Source organism: Microtus oregoni, unplaced genomic scaffold (genome assembly GCF_018167655.1).
Source record: "Microtus oregoni isolate MIOR12 unplaced genomic scaffold, Mior012 000015F_ref0000493, whole genome shotgun sequence".
Taxonomy (NCBI): domain Eukaryota; kingdom Metazoa; phylum Chordata; class Mammalia; order Rodentia; family Cricetidae; genus Microtus; species Microtus oregoni.
In genome coordinates, this window is record NW_024543074.1 from 25,058,654 (window position 1) to 25,072,794 (window position 14,141).

General features: G+C 36.5%; 1 protein-coding gene across 1 annotated transcript; it reads left to right on the plus strand.

Annotated features, from left to right (window-relative positions):
- The first annotated feature begins 3,241 nt into the window (after positions 1-3,241).
- LOC121456428 (olfactory receptor 1468-like) lies at positions 3,242-4,180 on the plus strand. The gene has a single exon (XM_041664565.1). The coding sequence runs from the start codon at positions 3,242-3,244 to the stop codon at positions 4,178-4,180; it is 939 nt and encodes a 312-aa protein (XP_041520499.1).
- The last annotated feature ends 9,961 nt before the right edge of the window (positions 4,181-14,141 follow it).

The following is a 14,141-nucleotide window of genomic DNA, read 5'->3' on the forward strand; positions in this document are numbered from 1 at the left end:
TCCTAAGACTTCACCACACTGGAAAAGTGTTTGTTTCATCATCATTAGATAACTAAGTTAATATGGATGGGTTCATTACAATTACTCATTAGGCAATTTTCCCTCAGTATCACACCATTCCATATGAGAGCAATGCTGTGAGATGGAGTTGACTGCTGTATGCTGAATGGGTCTTTACTATGCTTTGCCCTGTGGGTTCCCCAAAGATGATGACTAATATTGTCTGTACAAGTTCACAAATCTGTGTTTTAGTGGTAACATCTGTGACTGCTCCAAAGTGAAGTCCATCAAAGAAGACATTAATATCATGTAGGTGTTCATGTAAAATTACAAGAGCTACTCATTTAAACTCACTGCCTCTACACAATACAAGACGATATAGGAAGTTGTACCAAATATGAGAAACATGTCACTTGAGATTTTTATGTGTTGTTTAATTTGAGATTAGTGGGCTGAATATCTAAAAACAGTATAAAGTACATTGGCCCATCAGTGAAAACAGTTGATGTTGATTTCTCTGGCTAATGATCTTTTCATACATGCCTACCTAACACAAAGATATTTTGAGGAGAAGAAGAAACTGTGAATGGTGGCACATGCCTATAATGCCAGTGCTTGGGAAGTAGAGGCAGGAGCACTGTATAATTGAGGCCAATCTTGGATACAGTAGGAGAACATATTTTGAAATGGTGCATGATTTCTTTTTCATATATGGTTTTCCCTCTGTAATGCTAACCTCCAGGTCTACATACAAAACTCTCAAATAAGCTGCTTTGAACACTTTTAGTCTGAGAAGATACAATCAGTTGAACATTGGTGTACAAAACAGAGAAAGTTAGATAAATCTCTTAATGTTTTTACTCTGTTGTCAGCTTTGAGTTATGTGATAGATTCATTCACCAGTTTTGTACAGAATTTAAAAAATGACCTATGTGGCATGGGCATCTATGCCTGTGACTTAAGATATGGAGTACCCAGTGTGCAAGACTGATAAGGATAACATTTGAAGAACTTTCAGGAATATTGACAAAAATGAAAAGAGTATAGGTTACAAGGTTGTATCTTTGGAAAAATAATGCAAAATTTTCCTTTTGTGAACTGTCCATTTCCTCTAATTCATGTGATTGCATGTCATAAAATGTTAGTTATATTACTCAAAGTCTATAAATTAAATGACTTTTATAGAATATCTGCATAATTACACTGAAAACCCCAGTTTTGAAAAAAAATAAATAATACCTTATAGCAAGCAGTATTTGTCCAAAACTGGTATCAGGCTTCAAATACTTGATACATAAATTAGCCAATACACATAATATAGACATCTATGGAATAACTCAAGTGAAGATTCCAAACTAAATTGTTGCTTCTTATTTTATATTATTCTTAAAACATCTCATCCTGATTTCCGAAACAGTATCAATGGCATTTTGTGGATTAAAGCATATGGATATAATTTATAGTCATCAGTATTATTAACATAACACTGCAGAAATGAAATATTAGATCTTTGACACTCATTATGAAATGTAAAATTTAGTGCTAATTGGTCAAGTTTTCCTGTTTAAATGGGGATTTTTCTACAGTTGAACCTGAAGAAATTTGCATTAGTTAGAGCAGCAGGTAACAAAACTTCACTGGCCAAACTCAAGCAACATGACAGGTACTGGTACTAGTTGGAGATTAAGAATGATTATAAAGACTCTCTGAATATATCAGACAAGGAGGGCTGACTGAGAAGTCAAGGACAATGGCACTGGGTTTTGATCCTACTGCATGTACTGGCTTTATGGGAGCCTAGACCTGGATGGAGGAAGGAGGACCTTGGACTTCCCACAGGGCAGGAAATCCTGACTGCTCTTTGGACTGGAGAGAAAGAAGGAGGCGAATGGGGGGAGGGGGGAAATGGGAAGAGGGAAGGAGGTAGAAATTTTGAATGGTTATAAATATTAAAACAGAAAGAAGACATATGATACCTTTCATCCATATAGTTTACAATTGATGGTGAGTTCTCTTAAAGCATTGATCAAAGAATAAAGTACATGGGACGCATATAGGAAACCATGGAACATGGCTGAAGGTTTACATTTGGAGAGATAGAGTAAATTTAGCCATGTATGTGATAAATAATATCCCTTACGTTTGAGTGAGGATGAGGCAGGTGAAAGAGAAGCAATGGGAGGAAGTGATAGAGAAGTAGAGGAGAAACTCTGAAATGAGGAAGAAGAGCTTTAACCCCAACACTGATGAAGAGATAAAAGCATAAGACCTTATGGGGATATACTATTAGCCACAGTGAGATAATGAAACAGCATTTGTGTGCCTGATAGGACCTGTGTCATTATCCTCACAGAAACAGTGATAATATGAAGAATAAATCGGGCAACAGATGATGGAATTCCTCTGTGAGAATGCCATGAAGTAGGTTAAGGGAGAAAAGAGGGGTCAGGAGACATGAGAACAAAGACATGAACCAAGTCAGCTTTTGTATTCCAGTAAAGATGTGATCCTCATATATAGACATAATCTAATAGGAAAGAATTGTTAAAATAGGAGGAGTATAAAGGGGAGACTCTGTATAATGTATGAAAGAAGATCAAGGTAAGTAAAAATGAATGGATCAAAATTCATAGAGTTCTGTCTCTTGACTTAGCATCTTTTGCAATTCTATGGGACATTGGGTGATAGGAGATTGATGAACTCTTTGAGAGACAGCAGAGGGAAGACAAAAATTTCACTTGGGGATTTTGAGCTTCAATTACCTATCATATGTCCAATGAAGGGAAGATGATTAGTGAACCCTGAAGCAGAAATCTATATGTTACAGGGACATGAATGACTGTGTTTGTAATGGTAATCAAACCTTTAGGAGTATGTGCATTTTTCTTAAAATTTATATACTGTTCAAGAACAACAATATACAAAATAATATAGAGCCAATTACCAATGAACAAACTAGAGCTGAGCAGGCAGCAGAAGAGAGAATCATTAACCTAGTTTGTATCTCAGTAGAAATAGCATCAGTTGTCTAGGAAAGGTTGGGAGATAGAAACCTGTTTAGAAAAGTTGAGAAAAATCATCGATAGTTTAATTATTTTAGACATTTGGAGTCTGAGATTATAGATAATATAATGACTGTCATAGCCATTGTGGTAGAATATATAGCCTAAATATGTTTATTTTTACTTTGAATTTTAAGGGATCCTGATATTTCTCATTCGGATATTGGAGATGAAGAACGATGACAATGAACAACCAAACTGTCATCTCCCAGTTCTTCCTCCAAGGCCTGCTTATCCCCTCAGAATATCAGCACCCATTCTATATCCCGTTTCTGGCCATGTACCTCACCACTGTCCTAGGAAACCTCATCATCATCATCCTCATTCACCTGGACTCCCATCTGCACACACCCATGTACTTGTTTCTCAGCAACTTGTCCTTCTCTGACCTCTGCTTCTCCTCTGTCACAATGCCCAAATTGCTACAAAACATGGAAAGCCAGGACCCATCCATCTCTTACGCAGGTTGTCTGACACAAATGTACTTTTTAATGGTTTTTGGAGACATGGAGAGCTTCCTTCTTGTGGTCATGGCCTATGACCGCTATGTGGCCATCTGTTACCCCCTTCGGTACACCAGTATAATGAACACCAAGCTCTGTGTAACTCTGGTAGCACTGTCCTGGGTCCTTACGGTGCTGTATTCCATGTTGCACACCCTACTTCTTGCTAGACTGTCATTCTGTGAGGACAATGTGATCCCCCAGTTTTTTTGTGACATATCTGCTGTGCTCAAGTTGGCCTGCTCTGATGTTTATATTAATGAACTAATGATATTTATCTTGGGAGGGTTTGTTATTGTCATTCCATTTTTATTTATTGTTGTTTCCTATGTACAAATTGTCTCCTCCATTCTAAAAGTTTCTTCTGCTCATGCTTTCTACAAGGTCTTCTCCACCTGTGGTTCCCACCTGTCCGTGGTCTCACTGTTCTATGGGACAATTATTGGTCTCTACTTATGTCCTTCTGCTAATAACTCTACTGTGAAGGAAACTTCCATGGCCATGATGTACACAGTGGTGACTCCCATGCTGAATCCCTTCATTTACAGCCTAAGGAACAGAGATATGAAAGAGGCCCTGATAAGAGTCCTATGCAAGAAGAAAATCTCCTTATAGTGGCAATAGTAGGATTTAAATTTATCTTGCTAATATATTTATATTAATATCACAAAATATATCCCTACAATTGGGCCAACATATAAGAACAAACTATGTAATATTTTCATTTACCAGCAGGAATTTTACAAAGTTATTCAAGAAGATGACTTTAGTGATTCAGTAATGCCATCCTAAGTCTTTCTTGTGTGATCCTAAAAAAATCATTAGGTAAAAGCCATTGTTTTATCAGGTTTCTTTTCCTTGCATTATTTTTATTGAAAAGAGATTTTCTTCTCTCATACATTATATCCTGACCACAGTTTCCTCCTGCTCCACTCCTCCTAGCTCTTCCCATCATCCTACTCCCTCAGATCCACTACCCTCAGTTTCTTCTTCAGAAAAGGACAGGCCTCCAGGAGATGATAACCCAAACATGACCAACAAAGGATACAATAACACAGGTGAAAGTCCTATATGAAAGCTGGACATGGCAACCCAGTAGGAAGAAAGGAGTCTCAAAACTAATCAGAAGATTCATAAACACACCATACCTGATGTTGGGAATCACACAACAGAAAGATAATGGTCCTAACATATATGCAGAGGACATGGTACATACTTACGCATCTCCCATGCTTTCAGTTTCCGTCTCCATGAACCCATATTAGCAATAATTAATTTATGTGGTGGTCAATGTTCTCTTTGTGTCCTACATCCCCTCTGACTCATACAGTCTTTCCTGGACCTCCTCCCTTGGGCTTCCTAATCTTGAAGGGGAGAGACCTGATGGAGACTTCCAATTTAGATTCTCTCTTTGTATAATTTCTTACTAGGTCTCTTCACTCATTCCCATCTGCCGCTGGAGAAAGTCTCTATGATGACAGCTGCACAAGGCACAAAACTATAGGAACAGCAGATTAGTATTAGAGATCATTTCATTGATTTTTTTTGCCAGTTTGATTCTACCTAAATCCCCAGCCTATCCAATCCCTGGTTCCTGGCCATGCAGGGCATGGGCTCACTCTGGTGGGTTGGGTCTGAAGTTAAATCTAACAAGTTTTGCACCACCATTGCACCAGAACTTCTAGCAGGCAGGACAGATTGTAGGTATGGGGTTTGTTGCTGGGTTAGTGTCCAGGTTTCTCTTTTGTAGTCTTCAAAAGTTCTTTCACTTTTGAAGTGGTAAAGCGACTAGAATGTAGAGGTGGAGGCTGAAAGCCTGTACCAGCTCGACCTCTGTATGTTCAATGCAATTCACAGATGTTATCTCTGGCAATTGGCCCCCTCCGTCATTTTTCAGAGAGCTAACCTTTCTCCTAGCATCAGTCTGGGTTGTCTAGGAATCTCTGCAAGATATCCACAACCATCGGGTAAAGCCAATGTAACCTGTTCCCACCACCAGGAGCCTTGCCTGCCTACAAAAGATGGCCAGTTCAGACTCTGTATCCTCCATTATTAGAAGTTCTCACCAGCGCCATAGATTACAGGTATTTTCCACTGCACTAGGTTTCTACAATGCCCTGAAAATGTCACACAATTCCAGATGTTTTACCCAGAACATCTTTCCTTCATCCCCTGCAGGTCTTCCTTCATATTCCCAATCCCAAAATCCACCTGAAGAATCTATTCTGTTTCACCATATCAGGGAAATTCATGCTTCCTCACCATATCTCTCTTCTTAACATAACCTCTCAGTGTCTGTGAATTGTAGCTTATCGTTTACTTAAAAGCTAATATCCACTTAGAAGTGAATACATGCCATATTTTTCTTTCTGTGCCTGGAATACCTCACTCTGAATGACTTTTTCTTCTTACAAAATTTTGCAAGCAAATTTTATGCCCTTTTTTAATTTATTAAAAATTTCTACCTCCTTCCCTCCTCCCATTTCCCTCCCTCTCCCCCCACTCCCACTCCCCCTCCCCCTCTAGAGCCATACTCCCTTTTGTGAATGTCCCTCATTTAATTTATCCATTCTTCAGTTGAGAGACATCTAGGTTGTTTCCAGTTACTGAGTATGATGAATAAAACTACATTAAATATAGTTAAGCAGCTGAGTGGTGGTGTTGTGTGCCTTTAAACTCAGCACTTTGAAGACAAAATCAGATGAATCTCTGTGAGCCTGGTCTACAGAGCTAGTTCCAGGACAGCTAGGACTGTTACACAGAGAAACAATGTCTGAAAAAATGAAATAAACAAATAAACAAAACATGCAGAGAGGTTCAGTAAATCTCCAAATGAGGTTGACAGAGAAGGCCAAAGCTATACCTCATTGTCTGCGTCTTTCACCTTACTTCCTGTTACAAAGGCATTGTAATAGTTCTCATGACCAAAAGTACAAAAAGTATAATATGCAATACAGTGAAATGTTTTAAGAGAGAGAAATATGATCCTTCAAATGACTTTAATTATGGTCAATTATTATAATGAACTGCTGTTATTAATTACCATGAGTCTTTATTGTGCCTAATTTGTAAGAGAAACGTTACCTTATACAATCATTTGTGGAGGAAACCCCACAATGTGGAATTTCAGCATTGCCATTCTTTTTGGGTATTGTCTGTGTCATTGGAACCTAAGTCTCCCATGTGAGGGAAAAACAATATATTTTGACAAGTTAATAATGAACTGTTTACTGACTGGGCAATATTTTAATATGGACTTTTAAGCATATATCCAGTTGTGGTATTAGCTTATTAGTTCTAGAACCTTTTTTCGGATTGTCTGGAATTCTGTATGAACGATTAAGCTGCCTGTGAATAGCTTAATCACACATTCCTGAAACATAGTTTATTTCTTTTTCTTGTTCTTCTTTGCTACACCATGATAAAAGAGTTAATTTTCAAAGACTAAAATATACTTTGAACTTGATACAAGAAAAGACAAATACTGAAATTTGGGGGGAAACGGAAACTTAAAAATTAGAGAGAAATTTATGCCACAGAATAAAACATTGGAAAGGAAAAAATTTGTAAGCTTAATTGTATTAGCTAGGAAAAGAAGACTGACCTAAACTCAAAAGAAGCATAGAAAAAGAAATCACATGCACACAAAAATACACAGATTAGGAATTAGTTGAAATTTAAAACAAAGAAAAAAAACAGAATAAGTCAATGAAACCAAAAGTTGGTCCTTTAAATACAATAATAAAAAATCCAATACCCAAGCTAAAAAGTGAAGTAGGGGGTAGAAGTCACAAGGTTGAGAAATGAAAGAGAAGGCATGCTATCCATAAGAAGATAATTTAGAGAGTAGCAAAAGAATGTTGTGAACAACTGCACTGAAACAAATTGATAATATAGATCAAAAATCCAGTTTCTTTAAACACACAGCATTTATAAATTATTCAGTGGTTTACAAATAGCCCACTCTTAGTCTACTCAAAAATCAAAGCCAGATTAGATATAAATCCTGACCATTCCATAAACAGGCAAAAATATAAGCATTCATCTATATGATTTTTTTCTTCACTTCCACCTTCCCCTAAGAATATTCAGCCCACACCTCAGGATACTGAGAGTAATATTCTCTCTCTCTCTCTCTCTCTCTCTCTCTCTCTATATATATATATATATATATATATATATATATATACACATATATACACATACATGAATATATATATATATATATTCCCGAATAATTGCACAGAATCTGGACACCTCTGGGATACAAAGACCCTTTGTCCAGAGATGGCTAGAAGGGGACATGTAAGGAGGAGTTGATTACAGAGTCTGCTCTTTCCTGGCCTTTTAATGAGTAAAGGTAACCAGAATCTGAAGCATAGACTTTAATATACATTTAGTAATCCTAGAAAAAATATCAGGAGGTACCTTATTCTTCCAACCTATGATCTTGCATTTTCAGCTTTATGATAGTATAACTGGCAGTTTTCAGGTATGCTAACATTCTTTGCTATTTCCATTTGCTATTTACAACACTTTACCATAGAGTAGAAATCACTTGTCCCACAGCTTCACTGATGATCATTTTGGTAATGACAGGGTTGATCACAATTACTTACCGTTTTCCATTTCAACCTAATAACCACTCTTTAAGTTAGGGAAAATGTTGGAGTTCTTAAGCCTTCTTTTAGTAAGGTCTTTAGTTTTGTAAAATTAGTAAACTTTTAACAGATCTCCAATCAAAAGAACATGCTCCTTACTTCAACCCATTGACCAGAGTATTAACATCACTTGAGTGTTCATTTATAAAGTTGAATATTAGTTTCAAAAGCAGAACTGTGTTTCTAGAAAAATCTCAGATGAGTTGTATGTATATTAACTGCACAATTTTGTCTTTATTGTTCTTTCCTTTGTAAACAAACATGACATCAAAGTGTTAAATTGCTAGTGCAGCTGCACTAATGACCACCATCAGAAGAATGGAGACACCAGCAGCTGGACTCGGTCAGACAGTGCAATGGAAGGTTTTTCCACATTTCTGTGTGTCATTCATTTTCTTCTATTTTTTTCAGCTAAAGGTGGAACTCGGGGATTTGAGGATACTAGAAAACTATGGTATCACTGAGCTAAATGTGCAAGTCCTTCCCCACATGTCTTTGTGCATCTGCTTGACTTCTCCACCAGCTTTGATATAGACTGGGGTTTGTTAGACGGAGATATCTAGAAGAATACTGAACAGGACAAGGAATTGTTTTGAAGATACAGTGCACACAATTGGAAATTGGATAAGTCATATATATATATCACTGTCCCTGGGAACAGTGGGGATACAGTCCCAAATTCAAAACAGTGTGGATACAGTTTCTAAGGAGACTAGTTTTTCTTTTTCTTCTACAAATTTCTCATATGAAGTTACTCAAATTATAAAGGTATTTCTTTTCCTATATCACTATCATTGGAATATTATAAATTGAAGCTTAAGGATGTTTAATCCTAACTGGAGTTACACATAAATCTTGTCCATTCCATAAACAGGCAAATAGTAGGTATAAATTGATGTTATTGTCTTTTCCAAATTCCCCAGAGTCTATTCAGGATCCATCAGTGGCTATTATCAGCTGAGAAAATTGGTCCTATATAGATCCTGAACTATTAATGTTATCTCTAATGAGTAATTCAGGAGCTGAACTTCTCTGGGATACAGAGTCCCTGGGTCCAGAGATGGCTAGAAGGGGACGTATAAGAAGGTATTAGTTAGAGAGGCTGTTCTTTCCTGTGCTTATAATAAATAAAGGGGACCAAGGGCTTCCCATACTGTCCTCCAACCTATGGATCTTACATTTCTAGTTTATCAAAGTATGACTAGCAGTTTTCAGGTATGTTAAAATTCTTTGTATTTCCATATTGTGCAATACTTCATCGTACTGTAGAAACATTTTGTTGTTCAGTTACAATGATAATAATATTGTTAATGTTCAGATTTAAATTACTCAGGGCATTTTTCCATTTCAAATTAATAACTGGGTAGGGGTAATACTGGAGTTGTTAATTATTCTTTTAAAACATCTTTAACTGTGTAACATTAGCAAATATGGAACAGATCTATCAAAAAGAGCTCAGAAATCTATAACTTCAAGTAATGCATGTACTTGCTCCTTATCACAACCCATCAACCAGAGTATTGACATCACCTGAGTATCCATTTATAAAGTTGAATATCAGCTTCAAAACAAGTGTCATTGTTTTCAGAGATTCCCATGTGAGTTGCTTGTATACTAACTGCTAGAACCATGTCCATGGGAGATTCTCATCCACTAAAGAATTGTGAGTTTAAAAACTGAGGAAGTAAAGTCCATTAGGTTAGCAGCAACAAGCTTCACAGGTGACCTCTGCTTTGCAATCTCTTCATGTAAGTCTCCATAAGACATGGTCCCCACTCATTCACCAAATACAAATAATTCTTTGAAAATGTTGCATAATTTCTCCTATATTTCTCTTTCCTTTGTTACTAAACATAACCTCAGAATTTTAAACTTTAGTGCAGCTGCCCTGGTAACCATTAACAGGATGGAGACACGAGCATCTGGACTCAGTCAGATAGTGTCAGGGAAGCATTTCCCACCTCATGTCATTTAATTTCTTCTGTTATTTTCAGTTAGAGGTGGAATTCAGGGACTTGGGCATACTAGATTGCTACAGGACCGCTGAGCCAAATGCCCAGACCCTGTCCCCACATATCACTGTGCTTCTCCTTTACTGTTTTGATAGCTTTGATATAGACTAGGGTTCATTAGACAGAGCTAACTAGAAGAAAACATAACAAGACACGGAACTGTTTTAAAGATACAGCCCACACAATTAAGAATTACTAAGTCCAAAGGGTGCAGAATGGACTCCCTGGAAAGAGTGGAGTTACAGTCTCAAATTCAAGGCAGTGTGTCTACAGTTTCTAAGTAGACCAGTTTTTCTTTTTCTTCTTCCAGTTGCTCATATGAATTTAGTCACATTATAAAGGTAGAGTTGCTTTACTTTGATTTAACACTAATAACTGATCTAAATGTTAATAACAATGTAACCTTTTATAGAAATTTCCAGCATTATAATTTGACCATAATTTCTATCAGGACCTTAACAGTTACTATAATAATTAACTATAAGGTTAGGTATGGATATCTGGAGATGAAATCAAGTGGAGGATAAAAATGCCGACTACTGTATAAAATGTTCATGGTATTTCTTTTTCTGCATGACCATCAGTGTAATCATATGAATTTAAGCATAAAGATTTTGAGTCATTAGTATTATTGAAAAGAAAACTGCATTTTAACCCCTAATACTTTCCATAAATACACCATTGCCTATATAAGTATCAAGTTCTTATTCTAAATTATCAAATTTAATGAGTTTAACATTCTGGGGAAACTGAGAAAGAGAAATTATTTGAGTTTAATATGCACTTCTGCCTTAAATTTGAAAGAGGGCTTTTCTTAGGCTACAGCACAGTCAGGAAACGAGAGATGGCTCAGTGGTTAAGAGCATTGCCTGCCCTTCCAAAGGTCCTGAGTTCAATTCCCAGCAACCACATAGTGGCCCATAACCATCTGTAATGAGGTCTGGTGCCTTCTATAATAGATTTGTAATTGTGAGTTACTGTTTTTAGACAAATATATTGGTATAGATTCTTGTATATTGATACAAAGTTAAATTATATTGACTATTGTATGCATGCATGTTTCTACCTCTGTTTAAAACATTTTTTTATGTATTGACATATATTGTATTGATATATATATTGTATATATTTACCATATTGCAGTGTACATTTCTACCTCTGATTAAGATACTTATAATATTTGTGGATTGATATATATTTACCTACTGCAATGTATATTTGTACATTGTTTATATTTGGAGGTCATTGTCCTCATTTGTTTCACAGTCGTTTATTTTCTTAGTCTTTAAGTTAGATAGATATTGAGAATTATATAGATTAATAGTCATCTAAGTTTGTCATTTATAATTAGACTAATCAGGTTCTTTAGATATATAGAGATTATATTCAGTATAGATAGATAATCTTCAACTTCTTCAAAGAGCTGTAGAAAATGGCCTTTAATCTAACTCAGAGTTTTGTGGTAGTGAGACACAATTGCTCCTGGCAACACCGCTCTATTCCTGAGAGAATGTTGAGCACCAAAGACACTCCACCTGGAGCCTTTCTTTTTGGCAGAACTGGCCTTGGGGCAAAGAAATGCCCATACCTCAACCACTGACAGAGATACAGAGCATGCATCAATGGATAAAACAGGACTGTCATATCCTGCCAAGACAGGGTAAGATAGTTTTGAAAAGTTGCTTGCCTTTGAAAATGGTATGTCAGTTATGTTAGGCCTTAGCCAAAGTTGGTTGCTTCAACGCTGCTAACGTGATTTTGGGTGATTGCCCAGGTAGCTAGTTGTCTCTGTGATTTGTTGCATGTTTTGGAAGTTGTTTTACTGAACTTCCTAATTACCCAGGTAACATTATTTCCTTTCTCAGATCTTCAATGGGGTTGAAGACTATATAGATGTAGTTACTTTTCTCTCATGACTAGGCCAAGTTATTTATTATACAAGACCTAAGCTAGTTAGAATAGGATATTTGTACTTATTGTATATAATTTCATAGTAGGTTTAGAACTCTCTTATTTAAACAAAAGGGGGAGGTGTTGCGGGAGGTCCTCCCGCTCCTCCAACCTATAGCTGCTGAGATACCAGCCCATTGGGGCGTGGTCTCTCTCCCTTTAAAAAAGCAGCCACTTCCCTCTTCTCTCTCTCTTCACTTCCTGCTCCACCGGCGACTAGACTCCTTTCCTGGTTGCGTAGAGGGCTGTTGCCTGGGACAGTGATCTGTAAGTTTTTTCCCCTTTAAATAAATACCACCCTAATAATCATAATCCCAAATTGGTGTGGCATTGTTTGTGACTTACGCCTTCAGATATTGGGTCATATCCAGGCATAGCTGGCCTTGCTGCACGATGAGGGCAAGCACAGCCTTTCCTGGATGAAGCGTAGACTATGGCAACAATAGCTGTGAGCCAGTTATCAGAGTGATTAGTAGTTTGAGATGAGTACAAGATGCTGATGGAACATGATAGGAGGTTTTATTGTGTGTACAGACATAAGAAAAAATTTAATTTAGCACATGGAATTTCATATTTTGGAAATATAAGTAGAACAGACCATGCTGTTGAGGAGATCATGTAATAAGAATATTAATTATATTCTTAAAAGAATATTAAATCAGAAATGATGGAGGCACAAACATCACTTTCAGTACAGTATTGCTGAAGGAGAGAATGCAGGCACCCTTTGAGACCATACTGTAAACATTCATACAAGTCAGATAGATAAACATCATTTGTGCATGTGATAGGAATTTTGTCCTTAAGAAAAAGATGGTCATCTGAAGAATGAATCAGTAAAACAAGGAATGTAATGTCACCACAGAATATCAGTGTTTGTTAAACATATTCAAGAAAATAGTATTGAGACATGTGACTTGGGTTGGAATTGAATTCTGACCTCAGTATTTCAGGAAAGAAATGATAGTATCCCTTTCTAATACCATTATTGGATGGTTTTAGATGTCTGAATAAGAAAAGGATTGAGGATTAAGATGAGAGACTATATGTCATCCTAGATGAGAGGTCAAGGTAAGGAAAAGGAAAAAATGCAATAAAACTAATATTCTGGGTCTTGAATTCCTTTTATTATGAAAAACAAGAGATGTGAAAAACAGGAGATATTGGAAAAGAAAGGAATACATTTTTCTTAGGATGCATTGAGCCTTTGATGGCAGTGATTAAAAAATCATAGATAATGACTAGTCAGCAATGAGTCAGAGACTTCTGTAGGTTAGAGGGGCAGCTGCATCTGACTTTTAATTGGTTTTCGAACACATTAAAATATATTTGTTTTTCTTGGAGCTCATACAGAATTGTGAGGATTGGGTGTACAAAAATCCTTCAAGAAAAGTCACAGAAAAGGGAACTAAAGAATGGGGTGAACTACAGTTGTTTAGAATAATCAGACAGGCAGAAAAGAGATATACCAATAAATTTTGCATATTAGAAGTAATTAGGACTGATTAGACAAAGCTAGGATAGTAGAACATGCTAAAGTAACATTCAAAAAAGTCATTCATGGATAAAATGACTAAACATATTTGGATGTAGAGGTTTTATTTATTTTGAATAGAGTAAGATTCATTACTGTAGAGTATGCAATATACTATGTGTGTCACAGAAACGTGTCTTTATGCACTAGGATACGGAAATGTGTTGGGGAGTGTCTGCAGAGTAAAAAGAACAGGGTTAGTATGTCATCATCTATCAAGGACAACTAAACAAGTTAAGGGATTAAGGAAGTTCCATGCCATAGTGAAACAAAGAATAAAAAATTAAAGAATATAAAGGATAAAGAAAAAGTCTTTCTAAATGAGATGAAACAATGGAATTGATTTATGATCTTATACAGGCTCAACTACTAGCAGTTTAAGAAACTGGTAATTTTCTTGAAGTCATTGGAAGTAGATC

Bases quoted from the DNA above. Each gene is read 5' to 3' on its own strand.
- LOC121456428 (XM_041664565.1), top strand. From the start codon at position 3,242: ATGACAATGAACAACCAAACTGTCATCTCCCAGTTCTTCCTCCAAGGC.